Source organism: Chelonia mydas, chromosome 5 (assembly GCF_015237465.2).
Source record: "Chelonia mydas isolate rCheMyd1 chromosome 5, rCheMyd1.pri.v2, whole genome shotgun sequence".
Taxonomy (NCBI): Eukaryota; Metazoa; Chordata; order Testudines; family Cheloniidae; genus Chelonia; species Chelonia mydas.
The window spans coordinates 19,670,805-19,688,939 of NC_051245.2; the positions used below are offsets into that span (position 1 = coordinate 19,670,805).

The window sequence follows — 18,135 nt, forward strand, 5'->3', positions numbered from 1 at the left end:
TTTTTAAAATATATAAATAAATACACACATAGTAAGATGTCTAAGCAATCTCAGATTACTCTACACTCATGTTACTGCAGCATATAACCACTTTCCCTTTGTATGTATTCTTTGGTTGTTCTGTTTTTTTTTTTATTTTTGTATTGTTGTTTGTCCCTTTTATGCTACTGTTGTATTAGGCTGAAGAGCTTAGTTCTGTACGATTTAAATAAAACAGTCGTCTGGAAGATGTTGCCTTTTGAATGCTGAAACCTAAGTAAAGTAAAAAGCTTTGTTTTCCAGCATGTTGGGAGGATCGGGGTGTGTGTGTGTGTAGGGATGCCAGTTAGTCAAAAATTCTGGTTAACTCAGAGTTATAGTTACCAATGAAGGAAGGGATTTTGGATGCAGGAGGGGACTCGGGGCAGGGGGTTGGGGCACAGGAAGGGTTTCGGGGTGCTGGATCCAGGTGGCGCTCACCTTGGGCAGCTCCCTGGAAGCAGCGACATGTCCCTGTTGCTCCTAGGCTGAGGCGTGGCCAGATGGTTCTGCGTGCTGCCTCCGCCTGCAGGCACCACTCCCGCAGCTTCCATTGGCTGCAGTTCCCGGCTAGTGGGAAGTGTGGAGCCAGCACTCAGGGTGGGGCGAGGTGGGGGCAGTGCACGGAGCGCCTCTGCCGAGGAGCAGCAGGGATGTCACCGCTTCCAGGGAGCCATGTGGAGCCAGGTAGGGAGCCTGCCGGCCCCGCATCAACTGGACTTTTAATGGATATCAGAAATGCTGGTTTCTAGAGCTTTCTGGTTGGTAAAGGGCCGGATAACACAGCTTTTACTGTGTCACTGCAATGTAATGCAATGAGGTGGAAAAAGGTCAGTACAGTTTTTGGGCTTTGTACCTCAGAGGTTTTGTGCCAAAGAGTGATGAATCATTAGCAGAAAGATCTAGACAAACTGAAGGGACTGTAGACAAAGTAACAAAAGTGATTGAAGAGCTGAAGGGATTTATGTAGAATCTGAGAAAAGATTGGATGTATGACGTATATACTCTGTAGCTTGGCTAAGCAAAAGTGCTCAGTACATGGCAGCTGTCAGTGAGGTGCTGAAATGGAAGTTGAGTTCTTTTGAAAGACTAGACATAAAAATATATCGCTATTGTATAACTTGAAATTGATGGCTTTTTTGACACTGTAAACACTGAGATGCTTAAAATATTCATAGATATGCATAAGTTAAAAAGAATAATTTGGTCACAAGGTAGTTTTTAGGAATCCACTTTTTTAATTTAACCATAATTTTGTCCCAACAGAAGAGATTGAAACCTTTCCTGATCGTTTTATTATCGGACACTAATTAATTAATTCTGTATTCTGTTTGTGTTTCAGATCTTATTACTGTTAACTTTCACCATTTCAAATCACACCTTTCAGTCCTCTGTTGCAATTAAAATGTCTATTATAAAATTTTTCCTGATATATTTTGTTTATAACATGCTCTGTAATTAGTCATGGTTTTGTTTTGCTACGTGTTACTTTTTTCCCATTCTTGTTTACCTTTAAAAGGTATAGCAGGAATAGAGCAGGTTATGCGAGGGAAGTTACTGTCAAGATTAGGAACCAGCTATATGCATCTGAAATTGTTCTAATATGACTTTATTTTACAGCTGCTAATCTGTCCCCCTGTTACTCGATTCTTCTATGGACGCAGGGAGTGTTTCCATAAACTTCTAATCCAGGGAGACTCTTCAGGGAGACTGTGTATTTGGAGTGTGCCAGATACACTTGAACTGCAAGACAACCCAGAAGGTAGCATTAACTAAAACATAGTGACTTGCTGCCAAAACTTTTTAACAAGTTGCTCCCTTTTTTTGGCTCATTTGATTATATGTGTGATGTTCCCTGGGTGAACGTGCTTCCTCTTCTCCTCTAACTCCATTAATTTTATATGCTTTTCAGCCTTCTAACATAACACCATCCTCAGTGGTGTGTGATATAAGAGCCTGATTAGAACCATTCCTTCCACCCCTATTCTTCCGCAAGCTTCTTCAGGTGGTGGATTGGGTGAGGGAACAAATCTCTCTGGTTAGTGTGAGGAGGGGCAGATATGGGAATGAGGTGGAGGGGAAGTCTCCTTTCTGGCCTGGATGTCCTTTAGGCTCTTTTTCTGTACTGGCTCTGGGCAGGCCCTGTTGGAGAGGGAGGCAGCATCTGTGGGACTTCAGCTCTGTGCTGCAGTGGCTTAGCACTATCTCTTGTTAAAGCAGATGGGTGGTTGCAGGAAGACTAGGTGGTATGTCTCCCTGCGCTACTGGCAGCTTCAGTGAGGGTGGCAGAAGAGGAGTTCTCCTTGCAGTAGCTGCTGTTGCTGTGGCAAAGCTTACATAACATTTGTGGAGAGAGGGTTGGTGGGGGGGAGAAGGAAGGAATATTTAGGTTTTACCAGTCTTCTGCTCAAAAAGTAAAACCCAGCTGCTTGTTCTTTTTGACCCTAGTAACTGGTTTACTTCTGTTTTTATGTATTTAAAGCTGTAATTCAGAAGAAAAATGGCTACAATTTTTTCTTTTAAATTTTAAAGCTGAGATTTTCTTTCATAGAGACCCCAAGGTGGCTGTTATCTGGAGGCTCACACAAACCGCCTCCTGCATATCATTCCTAGTGTGCTTAGTGGAACACCTCTGTACCAGCACCCAATACTTCTATTTTCAGTTCGTAAATGTTCTTCACCTAATTTTTAGTTTTTGCTTAGTAAAATGCTCTTCTCTTCTGATAAACTAGGGAGTTAAGGAAAAAATACACACACAATTCTGTTAATCTGTACAGTACTGGTATTTAACAAAATACTACCTTGTGCTATGGGCCATATTAGACCTCTCAAACCAAAGACCCAGTCCTCCAAATATTTACACATGTACCACCACCTTCAGAACTATAACATGGCTCTGCTCTTTCTGTATACCCATATATCCAAGCCACTTATAAATTTTGCTTCTTGTTCCTGTACAACGTCACCAAAGCCCAGCCTTTCCTCACTGTTCACACTAACATTCTCATCCAGGCAATCATTATCTCACATCTTAACTATAGCAACGTCCTCCTCCTCCGTTGCTGACAAATGCAGTCTTGCCTCCCTTAAATCTATTCATAATGCTGCTTCAAAAATAATCTTCCTGTCTTGTTACGTGGACCATATCACGCATACGCATACACCTTTTGAATTCCTCCACCGACTCCTTCCCCCTCCCCCTTTCCACTGCATGAACTACAAAGTACTTGTCTGCCTCTTTTTAGGCTCTTCATGGCTGCGTGTACTTTGCCTATAATTTCAATGTTCTGTGAAGATGTAGACTCCCACCTCCTCTCTGTCAATGATGCTGCCCTTGGTTGGCCATTTGTCACAGTTTCAGACAAACACCGCTGTGCACCTCCCATGTCACCTCTTTATGCATAGAAGAAGCTCCCTGTAAAAATCTGTAAGGTCACTCACTACATTATCCTCTTTTAAATCTCTCTTTATTTTGTGATGACTACAAAAAAAAAACAAAACCCTTCGCTGGTGGTTAAGTGAGTGTTATGACCACTGCTTATTATACTGATTTCAGTTGTCTTGCTGTTCCCTTGTACTTCCATTTTCCTGATGTATTTGTCATAGCTACATGCTGTCTGTTGCTTTAAGATTTTAAGCTCTTCAGAACAGGGACTGTTTCTTTGCGTTCTTACAGTATCTAACACAAAGGTGTCCTGGCTCCAAGTGCTACTGCAATACAAAAAATAATGTACTTCACTCAAACGACTAATATTAAGCATGTGCACAAGTATATTTAGAATCATGAGACGTTCAATAAGATGTTAAAGAAAGGGGCTGTGAGTCAGTAGATTCTTCTGATCAGGTAGTAAACCAGTGCTGCACTGTGTTCCTACAGCAGTCCTCTTTCAGATGAGATGTAGAGTTGAAGTCTTAGTTGTGTTTTGTCATTGAAAAAATTCAATAATACTTTTTACAAGACTTAAAGGAGTTAACTGGGGTCTCTTACTAAATTTCATGTCTGGTAATTGCCATCTGTCTAAATAAGTTCCTTGTGCTGTTTAAGTTGGATACATTCTTTTTCAATTCCTTTCTCAAACTCTGATCTAGTATTTCTGTGTGCAAGTAGAGTTGAGTGTTAAAGTTTGAAAGTGACTGATTGCATTGTTGTGGTAGGTGAATTAATCTCCAATATGTGTTTTGTACTTACTTCCAAGGGTGTTGTAAAATTTACTAATATTGATAAAGGGCTTTGAGATCTTCTCAAGACAGGTGCTGTAATTATTTTAATCACTTTTTTTTTTTTTTTTTTTTTTTAACAGGACTGCAAATGACAACTTCAACTTCTCTGCAAGAAGCTTTTTGTAAACTTACTCCTTGTCCGGCTGGAATTATAGACCAATTAAGCTTAATACCAAACAGTAATGAACCACTTAAAGTTACAGCCAGCGTGTATATCCCAGCACATGGACGCCTGGTTTGTGGTCGTGAAGATGGAAGCATTGTTATTGTGCCAGCAACTCAAACTGCAATAGTTCAGCTTCTGCAAGGAGAGCACATGCTCAGGAGAGGTATGTAAGCAAACATTAGACATGCATGGCTGAATTACAAAAGGTGCTGGTCGTCTGCAAACAATGTTGAAATAAGTAGGAATTGTGGGAAGTCACTTTTCAGCATCAGGTGCTTTAACAAATACAGCATCAGGTGCTTTAGCGAATAGGAGATAAAAAGGGAGCCATTTTTACAATACCCTTGATAATCCCTAAATTCTTTTATATCAGGAGAAATCTAAATAGTGAACACTAGCTGGCTCCCAGCTCATGTCATGCTGTCTGGAGTGGCTCACAACTGTTAGTGCCTACCTCATAGCAGACTATCAGAAAACAGGGTAGACACCCCAACGTGGTGTCATGTTCTATAATTAGATTTCACCAAACCAGTAACAAATGTGAACTCCTGGATCACTCTACCAATCTTACCGTGGAGTCACAGACAGTCCCCTTAGATTCTCCAGTCTATCTTGCCACCCAGGCAAACTGGACTTTGTGATAAAAGGTCACTTACACCAAAAATCACACCACGTCAGGTTGTTCCCAGCCCCAAGAGACCAATCACATACCTCAGATCAATTGATACTCTAGATCTTACACCAAAGGCAATGCTAGTAGCCAATTCTATAAACTAAAGGTTTATTAGCTAAGAAAAGGAAATGAGAGCTGCTGAGAGATTAAAGCAGGTGAAATATATGCACAGGTGAGTCACAGTTTATAATTCCAAATGGTGGCAGTGATGTAATAAACTGCCAGTTTCCCAAAAGTCTTTTCAGGGTACCCAGATTGTCTCTAGGTATCACCACTTTGCATCTGGTACACTTCCCTGTAAGAGTCCAAACAGTCCAGAGATGAAGGATATTTCCTTGATTCCGTACTTATAGCTTCTTCTCACAGAAAACAAGCTGACAGTGTCACTGCCCACGTGGGCTTTTCCTTTGATGGTAGAGCATGATGAATGCATTTTGAGTCATTGACCTCTAATCATCACACACAGTGACCACTTGCTTTGCAATTAGCTCTTTTCTATTAGAGTTCTTCATTTGCATTCTGCAAGGTTTCTTTCTCCTTTGATGGGTTATTTAGTTACAGCGGTACACACAATATAAATGTTTGTTACTACATTATAACAGGACAGGGGCGGGGGAAGCTTCCTAACAGTGGGGGAGCCAACAGTGCCTGAACTGTGGCCCCACCTCCTTGCACTGCCCCACCCCAGGGCCCCACTCCCACACTGGCTTTTCCCCCACAAGACCCTGCTGCCTCCTCTTCCCCCCTCCCCACCCCCGGTCACGCGTCCATATGGCTTGTAAAAAGTGGGAGGGCCATGGTCCGCTGTCCCACTCTGTTCCAACTCCCCTGTAACAGGATACAGATAAGTGAAAACAATGCAAGTAACATCCCATTAGTTTAAACACCAAATACACTCTTATACATTTAGCAATCACTGTGATCTATATTAATAAACCATAAACAAGTGAATTGGCCTGGGGCTTTGGCATGAGCTGGTACCTGGTCTACCAGTGTCACAACTAGTATATCTGTTTGAGGGGTGAGGAAGGAAGGGTGAAGATTTGCGAATTTTCCCTGCCTTTTTTACCACTCCTGCTAAAATTATACTCAGTTTTGTAATTTAAAAATATTGTTGAATATTTAAAGTTATTAAACTTTTTTTTAAATTATTTCCCAGGTTGGCCACCTCACAGAAATCTCCGGGCTCATCGGAACAAAGTTACATGTTTACTGTATCCTCATCAGGTCTCGTCTCGTTATGACCAAAGATACTTGATCTCAGGTGGTGTGGATTTTTCAGTCATTATATGGGACATCTTTTCTGGAGAAATGAAACACATCTTCTGTGTCCATGGTGGAGAGATTACACAACTTCTAGTTCCACCAGAAAACTGTAGTGTAAGTTTATATTAAATGTACACTAGTATCGTGGCTTCACCACTCGTCTATAATGCAGTCCTCCAAGAATTATATTGATGGAACCCTTATAATGAGTGTGTGTGTATACAGACATTTTGGACAAAACAAACAAAATTTACTAAATTGAGAGACGTGTCAGTCAAACTCAATTCACATTGACATGTATAGGTGCTAATTGTTCGGAGCAAAGTGAAATTATTTCATGATTTTGCTTTTTTAGTTAGTTGAGCAATTAAGACAGTAGTTCATTAACTGACAATTAAACTTTGTCTAACAAACAGATGATAGTATGTTTGGTATATTGCTTCAGTAGTGAGCCAGGTGTTTTATAGGAAACATGAAGACAAAGTCCCTGCCTTTAAGATATTACAGTCTGAATAGACTACTGGTAGATGGGTGAAGCGATGCAGAGGGAGAAGTGCTTATCTTGTTAGCTCTGTGATTTTGTTTAATATTTTTTAAATGTTGCAGTCTAATTTAGCTCACTTTTATTCTTTTTTGAGAAATGAGCAGTCCGGTGGCAACTTAAAGACTAACAGATTTATTGGGTATAAGCTTTCGTGGGTAAAAACCCCACTTCCTCAGATGTTTTTTTTTTTTTCAAGTGGTTTTTTACCCACGAAAGCTCATGCCCAAATAAATCTGTTAGCCTTTAAGGTGCCACCGGACTCCTCGTTGTTTTTGTGGATGTAGACTAACACGGCTACCCCTCTGATACTTTTATATTAAAGGAGAAGTCAAGCATTTTAAGACATTTGAATGAAATGGGTTTTAAGGAAATATTATTAAGTAAAAGAGTGAGCTGCTGGTTCATTGTTTTGATTATTGAAGTTGATTTATAATTAAAACTGTTTTACACAAAATACACACACACGTAAATATAGATATACGTATATGCAAAATATATTCTTGGGACTTGTCTATACAGTGGGTGACAAGCTGGGGTGTAACGTATAACACTTTAGCCTGTCATAAAGTAGCTGTCTGTGTAGACCCTACTGCAGTGCGCTAAAAGTCCCCTAGTGCAGTTTCCCCTGGAGGGGAAGTGAGGCGCCTCTGAGCTGCTGCTCCTTTAAGAGGAAGGTAGTGCAGAAGACTAGAGCCACAAAGTCATCAGAAGAAAGGAAGGAGCAGCAGAAGGGAAAGGGCAGCAAGGAAGCGTAACTGCCACTGGTTCAGTAGGAGGGTTGGCTGTCTGGAAAGGGCATGAGGAAGACACACAATAGCAGAGGTCCCAGACAGTGCAGTGGAGGCAGTAGTCATTGATTTTGGAGGTGGGGTGCCCCCACTGCAGTTGAGTGGTTTTGTTTTTGGAAAGAGTTTATTTTTGGGAATGGGAAGGTTGGGGTGAATAGGGACCTAAGGTAAGTACTGGGGGTATTCTTGAGGAGCATAGAGGAGAAGGAGGGAGAGAGATGGGGGCGGGGGGTTGTGTTTCCTGAGGATACTGGGGGCTGTGTATGATCGGAAAGATGGGCTGAGTTCCTGGGGGCTGGAGGCTTCAGGAAAAGGAACCAACTGTTCCCTTCAGGGATTGGGGCTGAGGAATGTGCTTGCAAAAAGGGTTGGGGGCTAGGTGAGGGTTAAAGGCAGAGATAGGTGGGTTTCTGAGGGATGGGGTCACTAAAGTAAGATTTGAAAAAGAAGGTTATCTCTTCTCTTTCCAAGCCCATCTGGTACTCTGAATAAATGGCAGAGCACTTTGGAACCTAAAGTTTGGGTTAAGGGCTTGAGCTGACAGCTGCTTTTAGGCACCCAGTTCAGTAGTAGGAGAAGGGAGTGTAAATGGACATTGGGGGTTAAAAGAAGGGCAGCTTGAAATAAATTTTCCCTTCCTGGTAGCATCCCTTGATATTTTGTAATACTTTTTTTTGTCTGGGGGCTGAAAAGGTTGGGTACCACTGGAAGGAAGTCATATGACCTTGCCAACTTTCTGCTATCTACATTTTTTCTCTTCCTTTAGTTCGGCGCTGCTCTTGGCTAAGCAATTCTGCTTTATTCTTGTTCATTCCCATACTCATAATTAAGGCTAAGATTTTGTCACGGAAATTTTTCATAAAAGTCAGGAACAGGTCACGGGCAATAAAGAAAAATTCATGAAAGCCGGTGACCTATCCGTGACTTTTACTAAAAATATGTATGACAAAACAGGGAGCTGTGGGAGTCCCCACACTACCCCGAGGGGCCTGGCTAGGTGCTGTGAGGCTGCTCTGGGGCACCCCCTGCGGTGGCTGCAACCTGCGGAGCACCCTAGCTGTCACAGGCGGAGGAGGGACCCTGCTGCAGCTCCCAGGTGCTGCCAGCACAAGTCACGGAGGTCTCTGGAAGTCACAGAGTCCATGACTTCTGTGACCTCTGTAAGAAAATCGTCGCCTTTATTAACTCCACCAAACTTCCCTTCTAAACTAAAATATTTTGCTGAGAGTGAACTTTTTATGGCCAGATTTTAGAATCCCTGCCAAAAAAAGAAAACATTCACAATAGAACTACTTACAACTAGGGCTGTCACGTGATTAAAAAAATTAATCGCATGATTAAACAATAAATAGAATACCATTTATTTAAATATTTTTGGATGTTCTACACTTTCAAATATAAAAGTGTACAGTGCTCACTTAATATTTATTTTTGATTACAAGTATTTGTACTATATAAAAAAAAGTATTTTTCAATTCACCTAATACAAGTACTGTAGTGCAATCTCTTTATCATGAAAGTTGAACTTACAAATGTAGAACTATGTACAAAAAACCTGCATTCAAAAATAAAACAATGTAAAATTTTAGAGCCTGCAAGTCCACTCATTTTTGCTTCTTGTTCAGCCAATCGCTCAGACATACAAGTTTGTTTACATTTTCAAGAGAGAATGCTGCCCACTTCTTGTTTACAATGTCACGTGAAAGTGAGAACAGGCGTTCGCATGGCACTGTTGTAGCAGCTGTTGCGAGATATTTACGTGCCAGATGCGCTAAAGATTCATAAGTCCCTTCATGCTTCAACCACCATTCCAGAGGACATGCGTCCATGCTGATGACGGGTTCTGCTCAATAACAGTTCGAAGCAGTGCAGATCGGCACATGTTCATTTTCATTATCTGAATTAGATGCCACCAGCAGAAGGTTGATTTTCTTTTTGTAGTTCGGGTTCTGTAGTTTCTGCATCTGAGTGTTGCTCTTTTAAGACTTCTGAAAGTATGCCCCCTACCTAGTCCCTCTCAGATTTTGGAAGGTACTTCAGATTCTTAAATCTTGGGTCGAGTGCTGTAGCTATCTTTAGAAATCTCACATTGGTACCTTCTTTGTGTTTTGTCAAATCTGCTGTGAAAGTGTTCTTAAAATGAACAACATGTGCTGAGTCATCATCCAAGACTGCTATAACATGAAATATATGGCAGAATGCTGGTAAAACAGAGCAGGGGACATACAATTCTCCCCTCAGGATTTAAGTCACAGATTTAATTAATGCATTTTTTTTTAATGAGCGTCATCAGCATGGAAGCGTGTCCTCTGGAATGGTGGCTGAAGCATGAAGGGGCATACGAATGTTCAGCATATCTGGCACGTAAATACCTTGCAAATGCTTTTGCTTGCTTTTTGGTGACATTGTAAATAAGAAGCAGGCAGCATTATCTCCTGTAAATGTAAACAAACTTATCTGTCTTCACGATTGGCTGAACAAGAAGTAGGACTGAGTGGAAATGTAGGCTGTGAAGCCTACAAAACATTGTTTTGTTTTTGAGTGCAGTTATGTAACAAAAAAAAAAATCAACATTTGTAAGTTGCACTTTCACAGCAAAGAGAATGCACTACAGTACTTGTTTGTGATGAATTGAAAAATACTGTTTCTTTTGTTTATCATTTTTGCAGTGCAAATATTTATAATAAAAATAATATACACTTTGATTTCAATTACAACACAGAATACAATATAAAAATGTAGAAAAACATCCAAAATATTTAATAAATTTCAATTGGTATAGTATTGTTTAATAGTTTGATTAAAGTGGTGATTAATTGCAATTAAAATTTTTTAATCGCAGTTAATTTTTTTGAGTTAATCGCATGAGTTAACTGCAATTAATTGACAGCCCTACTTACAACCTTAATTAAAGCAGGACAAATGAGTTGCTGTGTTTTGTAATAATTACAAAAAAAAAACCCTTAAAAGTTCTATTTCCCTCGCTTCCCCCCCACCAAATGTTCAAGATTGGCATCCTTTTTAAGAAAAAAAACACATGCAGCATATTGATTTGAAGCAAAGGTGGTAATATCCTCTATAAAACTAATTTCACAAATGGAAGGATTACTGCTAACTGAATGACCAGTTCGGTTGTGCTGGTAGTTTAAAGCACATCAGTAGATGTGCTTAAAGACCAAAGAGATACATAAAAAGTGAAGGGGGTGGGGTATGAGCATATTTGCTGAATGCCTGGCAAACATCCGTTCTGTTGAGCATTTGAGAGCTAACCACATTATATGCTGATCACTGAATCATAATATCTCTGTTTACATGGTTCAATAAAGCTTCACTTAACCTTTGACCAGAGCACTACTATTTATTGTGGTATGTGTGCAGATTACACCTTATGGCATGTTAAGTGAAAAGGAATTTTCTTTCAATTATTTTTTAAATCAAACTATATGAGATCCTACAGTCTGACATGAAACACTGTTTTTGTTTCTTTAAGATGTTGTCAATGTGTGGATTTTTCATGTGTGGATTATTTTTCTCACATTTTTTAAAATAACTATTACCTTTTTACACCAAAAGATAATGGATGAAGAAGAGTAATAAGCGTGGATTCAGATTTTTAAATGAATGATTTTTAGTCTAGGCTTTTTAGTTAAATGTAGACATTTTTAAAATGTCGTTTAATTACACTTTCACCAATGTGCTAACCTTAGCTTCACCAAGGAGCAAGTGAGCCTAATGCAACAGAAGATGTTTCCCATGGTCTTAAAATTGTATTCCCAGAAGAAAAAATAATGAAGAGGGTGAGGGTCCTGGGTACAGGATTTTGTTCCTTTGAAAAAGAACTTTCTATTAAAATCTTTTAGAAGGTTATAATTGGACAGAAAGCTGGATAAATGTAGAATCAGCATAAATGCATGAAGAAGAAGAAGAATTTTTCTTATATATAAAATGCCTTCTTTCACAGGATGCAAAATATCGTTATAAATTATAGGTACATCACTACTGAAATGCACGTTCAAAAATAAAACAATGTAAAACTTTAGAGCCTAAAAGTCCACTCAATCTTATTTCTTGTTCAGCCGATCGCTCAGACAAACAAGTTTATGTTTGTAGAGATAATGCTGCCTGCTTCTTGTTCACAATGTCACCTGAAAGTGAGAACAGGTGTTCGCATGGCACTGTTGCAGCCGTGTCTCAAGTGTACATGCCAGATGCGCTAAAGATTCATATATCCCTTCATGCTTCATCCACCATTCTAGAAGACATGCATCCATGCTGATGACCAGTTCTGCTCGATAACGATCCAAAGCAGAGTGGACCGATGCATGTTTATTTTCATCATCTGAGTCAGATGCTGCCAGCAGAAGGTTGATTTTCTTTTTTGGTAGTTCGGGTTCTGTAGTTTCCGCATCTGAGTGTTGCTCTTTTAAGACTTCTGAAAGCAGGCTCCACACCTCGTCCCTCTCAGATTTTGGAAGGCACTTCAGATTCTTAAACCTTGGGTTAAGTACTGTAGCTATTTTTAGAAATCTCACATTGGTACCTTCTTTGCATTTTTGTCAAATCTGCAGTGAAAGTGTTCTTAAAATGAACGTGCTGAGTCATCATCTGAGACTGCTATAACATGAAGTATATAGCAGAAGCATCATCGAGTGTCATCAGCATGGAAGCATGTCCTCTGGAATGGTGGCCGAAGCATGAAGGGGCATACGAATGTTTAGCGTATCTGGCACGTAAATGCCTTGCAATGCTGGCTATAAAGTCCCATGTGAACTTTGTTCTCACTTTCTGGTGACATTGTAAATAAGAAATGGGCAGCATTATATCCCACAAATGTAAACAAACTTGTTTGTCTTAGCGATTGGCTGAACAGAAAGTAGGACTGAGTGGACTTGTAGGCTCTAAGATTTTGCATTGGTTTGTTTTTTGAGTACAGTTATGTAACAAAAATCTACATTTGTAAGTTGCGTTTTCATGATAGAGATTGCACTACTATACTTGTATGAGGTGAACTGAAAAATACTATTTTGTTTATAATTTTGTTTTTTACGGTGCAAATATTTGTAATAAAAATATATATAGTGAGCAGTGTACACTTTGTATTCTGTGTTGTAATTAAAATCAAAATATTTGAAAATGTAGAAAAACATCCAAAAATATTTAATAAGTTTCAGTTGGTATTCTATCATTTAACAGCGCAATTAAAACTGCGATTAAGCATGATTAACTTTTTTGAGTTAATCGTGTGCATTAACTGCGATTAATCGACAGCCCTAATAAGTATGCTTTCAAACTGGAGAGGTATCAGAAAGAATGATCCTCACAAGATATTATGGCATACCTACTATAATTCTGATGGCTTTTGATGCTCTGTTGTTCAGCACTGGGCCTGATCTGTGCCCTGTATGGGTATGTAACTCCCTTTGATGTGAAAGGAGCGTTGTGATTTTTATAGAGTTTGAAGTGTGCATTGTGCTCTGCAGATACCAAAAAATTCATGGGCTAAGTTTTTGACCCCATTGATATCAAAACTCATGTATACTTTGGTGGGATAAGAATTTAGCTTATTCTGTATATTCTAAATTATGTTTATGCAGCATTCACCAGACTGTGCTGTAATTTACTACCAGGATTAGGTATTCATTGGTAAATGGAAGATGTATTTTGTTAATGAATGGACTTCTGGAGGTAATGATTATTATGGGGACTTGGGGTCTTATACTGGTTAGACTGATAATTTGATGACAGTAACTTCAGCTGCTATTGTAAAATGACTACAACCTAATTCAGAATTCATTTGTTGTATGCCTACTGCCATTTTTTAGATCAGTATTTCCCAAACAGTGAGTCCAGACATACCAGTGGGTCGTGGGAAGTTTCTAGATGGGTCGCCACATCTAGGGCTGTATTACCTCATCCCTGGGCCCTGGTGGAGGCAAGCGTATACTTCTCCCACCCCAATGCAGTTGGAGAGCGAGCCTGCCCCACAGTCACCCTGCAGTGGTAGTTCCTGTCCCGTGGGGCTGGGCCCCACTCTGGGCATTGTGACCTGGTGCACAGGGTTTCAGTGCTACTCAGGTTTCTCCTGGCTGCCCTCTGAGTGGAAAGCTAAGCCCAGCCCTGTGGGATAGGAACTGCCACTGCAGGATGAGTTCAGGGTAGGTTTGCTCTCCAAACTCCCTCCCTGCAGGCCTCCTCTCTGCTGGGATTAGGATTGTTTTGGTGGAGTGGAGTTTGCATGTATATAATGGTGGGTTGCAAAAGAAGGAAAAATGCAGTTTGTGGGTCACCTTAGTAAAAAGTTTGGGAACCATTGCTCTGCATGCATATAGAAAAGTTAGTCATACATTACGATAATAATAATGAACATTATGTCAGCAAATTATATTAAAGTAACTTAACTTACATGTGCCATAACACATGTATTTGGTTTCAGAGTAGCAGCCGTGTTAGTCTGTATTCGCAAAAAGAAAAGGAGTACTTGTGGCACCTTAGAGACGAACAAATTTTTTAGTCTCTAAGATGCCACAAGTACTCCTTTTCTTTTTACATTTATTTGGGTACATGATGTTGTTTTAATCTCAAGAGTTTACTCTAGAGTTGCTATTTAGAATACAACTTGGTACACTTGCAGGCAGTTGGATTTGTTTTGATTTTATATTCTAAAGGTTCCTTCTGTCTGTTTTCATCTGAATAAAATTGTATGTGCCAGTCTCTCTAAGTACTATGGCCTTCATTTCGGGAAGCATGTGTTTCAATATATCCCTGTTCAGAAAAACAATATACACACATGCTTAAGTGCTTTTCTCAGTCAGGGCCTGTATCTGATGTGGCAAACCATACACAATGATGTAAATACTTAGATTCTGTCTCATTTACTTTAATTGTTACTGGATGTTTATGGCTCCATTCAACTTATAACCGTTTAAAAAATTAACACTTGCCCAGAATTAAATGTAATATTAAATGTAGTTTGCAATGATGCTTGAATTTAAAGTAATAAAAAAAAATTAAATTGTTCAGCAGTATCTTGCTTATAGTGTTTCTTTCTATTCAAATTATTTCTGATGGCTTGTCTCTATATGATTAGTTGATTATATTATTGATTAGTTATAAAGGCACATTTTTGTGTTTTCAATTATGCAAACATTAAAAGAACCACAGCCAATGGTAATAAAGAATAAGATTCGTTTTTTTTATCGAGAATCTTGTTTTGACAATTCACCGAAACACTTACTAATTGCAAATTGAAAGTGTCAGGAATAATTATATGCTTGTTTGATAGAAATTCCCCTTTGTCAGTTGTGTGTTTTGACCTTTAAAAAATAGGAAATCGGTTGGAGGCGCAAATACCTTCTTCCTATCATTTCCTCTCCTGCAACAAAGTTGTGAATTAATAGATTTACTAAAAATACTGTTTTAGGCTCTGATTTTACAAATGGCTCTACTTAGGCTGACCCCCAAGGAAGTCAGAGGGAAGCTGCATTGGATTTATAATTGCAGAGCTCCCTCCTGGATCAGGGCTGTAGCGTCATTCCCTGTATTGGCTCATGTTTCATGCTGTAATATAATAAAATGAAAACAAGATTCTTTTGAGCATAAATAATCTCTATTTGCTTTGAAGGTGAACTATTTTGTCAAATGGCTGAATTGTTTTTAAAAGACTGCAAAACTGTTCCAAGACATGCTTGTTTCTTGTTCTCGTTGCATTAATTTTGCAGCTTTTCAGAAAACATTTCCGTAAGTGCTTGGATGAGATGCACTTAAAAAAAAAAAAAAAAAAAAAGCATTTAAACCTTATCTCAATTTTTTTTCTAAGAAGGAAAAATGTTAGATAACTTCAGAGATCACTTTTTAAGAACAAACTAACGTATAATATATCAAGGTATGAAAAGTTCAGAGCCTCTTAATTAATGTTAGTTAAGTAACATCACTGGTTTTGTGTAGTGGTTTTCAGATACTTCCATACTGAGACTCTTGTAGCATTAAGCAATATAGGAGAGGCAGGATGTTCATTATCCCCTAACACCTGTTCACAACCTGCCTGGATAAGCAATTATGTTCAAGTGGTTAACAGGTGACTTCCTAAATTCTGTTCCCAGCTCTTCAATATATGCAATCTTTAGCAAATCACTTAAGTTCTCTTGGTGAAATCCTGCGCCCATGAAAGTCAAATGGGAATTTTGCCATGGACTTTGATGGGGTTAGGATTTCACTCTCTGTGTCTTATCTGTAAAATGGGTATGGTAGTAATTACAAAACTCACAGATTGTTTAAGTTTGTTTGTTACTTAGATCTCTGATGAAGAGTGATATGGAAATGTAAAGTAATCTTATTATGATCAAGACACGTTTTATTTTTCAGGGAAGAGTCCAGCACTGCATCTGCTCAGTAGCCAGTGACCACTCAGTAGGACTTTTGAGTTTGCGAGAGAAAAAATGCATTATGCTGGCATCTCGTCACCTGTTCCCTATTCAAGTAATAAAGTGGAGGCCTTCAGATGATTACCTGGTGGTGGGATGTTCGGACGGATCTGTATATGTCTGGCAAATGGATACCGGTAAGGTCAAGTGCAAGAAACTGAACAAAATATCCCTTCATTTGGAGCTAAATTCTACTTTTTTGGGATATGTTCTATAAGGTTTGTCTAGCTTTCCATCTGCAAGACAGATTGGCATGACACCAAACATACATTATCACATTACGTTTGGGAAATATGACTCTCTAAATATGGAGTATGCCTAGGATTCTTTGGTGCCACAGCTCTTGCATACATTCCAGTAGTTAAAACCAATAATTAGTTCTTGATTAGATTTAGAGAAATACAGTTAGCCGTGGTTATTTTTCCCCCCACTTAATTTCTTATTTATCTTTAGAAAAGCTAATTAATGCACTTGGGCTGGCAACTGCTGGACACACTGATGGAGACTTCAGTAACTAACTGTTTGAGTTTGTCCTTAAACTTGAAGTAACTGTTGAGTAAGCACGGTCTAGTGGTTAAATCAACAGGACTTGGAGTCAGGAAATCTGGACTTTTATTCCCAGATCTGCCATTGACTTCTATGATCCTGGGCAAGTAACTTAACCTCCCTGTGGTTCAGTTTCCTTATCTGTAAAATGGGGGATAATCATATATACCTACTCACGGGGGTGCCGTAGTTGATTTGTAAAGTGCCTTAAGATCATATGATGAAAGATGCTCTGTAAGCTGTTCTACAAAAGAAAAAGGACACTAAACTATCTAAACTACTACATGCAACAAGGGGCCACAACAGTGGTTCCCTTAACCCACCCAGCAATATTGTTAATCTATCCAATTATACTCTTAGCCCAGCAGAAGAATCTGTCCTATCTTGGGGCCTCTCCTTCTACCCCTCCACCCCCACGAACATGATACAGTTCTGTGGTGACCTAGAATCCTATTTTCAACGTCTCCGACTCAAGGAATATTTCCAACACACCTCTGAACAACATACTAACCCACAGAGACCTTCCTACCAACACTACAGAAAGAAGGATTCTGGGTGGAGTCCTCCTGAAGGTCGAAACAACAGACTGGACTTCTACATAGAGTGCTTCCGCTGACGTGCACGGGCTGAAATTGTGGAAAAGCAGCATCACTTGCCCCATAACCTCAGCCGTGCAGAACACAATGCCATCCACAGCCTCAGAAACAACTCTGACATCATAATCAAAAAGGCTGACAAAGGAGGTGCTGTCGTCATCATGAATAGGTCGGAATATGAACAAGAGGCTGCTAGGCAGCTCTCCAACACCACTTTCTACAAGCCATTACCCTCTGATCCCACTGAGGCTTACCAAAAGAAACTACAGCATTTGCTCAAGAAACTCCCTGAAAAAGCACAAGAACAAATCTGCACAGACACACCCCTGGAACCCCAATCTGGGGTATTCTGTCTGCTACCCAAGATCCATAAACCTGGAAATCCTGGGTGCCCCATCATTTCAGGCATTGGCACCCTGACAGCAGGATTGTCTGGCTATGTAGACTCCCTCCTCAGGCCCTACGCTACCATCACTCCCAGCTATCTTCGAGACACCACTGACTTCCTGAGGAAACTACAATCCCTCTGTGATCTTTCTGAAAACACCGTCCTGGCCACTATGGATGTAGAAGCCCTCTACACCAACATTCCACACAAAGATGGACTACAAGCCGTCAGGAACAGTATCCCCGATAATGTCACAGCAAACCTGGTGGCTGAACTTTGTGACTTTGTCCTCACCCATAACTATTTCACATTTGGGGAGAATGTATACCTTCTAATCAGCGGCACTTCTATGGGTACCCTCATGGCCCCACAGAATGCCAACATTTTTATGGCTGACTTAGAACAACGCTTCCTCAGCTCTCGTCCGCTAACGCCCCTACTCTACTTGCGCTACATTGATGACCTCTTCATCACCTGGACCCATGGAAAAGAAGCCCTTGAGGAATTCC

At 39.8% G+C, this 18,135-nt stretch overlaps 1 protein-coding gene across 6 annotated transcripts in view; it reads left to right on the plus strand.

Annotated features, from left to right (window-relative positions):
- Positions 1-18,135, plus strand: part of WDR7 (WD repeat domain 7) — a 346,125-nt gene that overhangs the window by 52,035 nt on the left and 275,955 nt on the right. For all 6 annotated transcript variants that reach the window (XM_007055311.4, XM_043547548.1, XM_043547547.1 and 3 more), the window contains 4 exons: positions 1,639-1,780; positions 4,320-4,568; positions 6,238-6,458; positions 16,038-16,233. In XM_007055311.4, the coding sequence (XP_007055373.2) occupies positions 1,639-1,780; positions 4,320-4,568; positions 6,238-6,458; positions 16,038-16,233 (808 nt within the window). The remainder of the gene's footprint in view (positions 1-1,638; positions 1,781-4,319; positions 4,569-6,237; positions 6,459-16,037; positions 16,234-18,135) is intronic.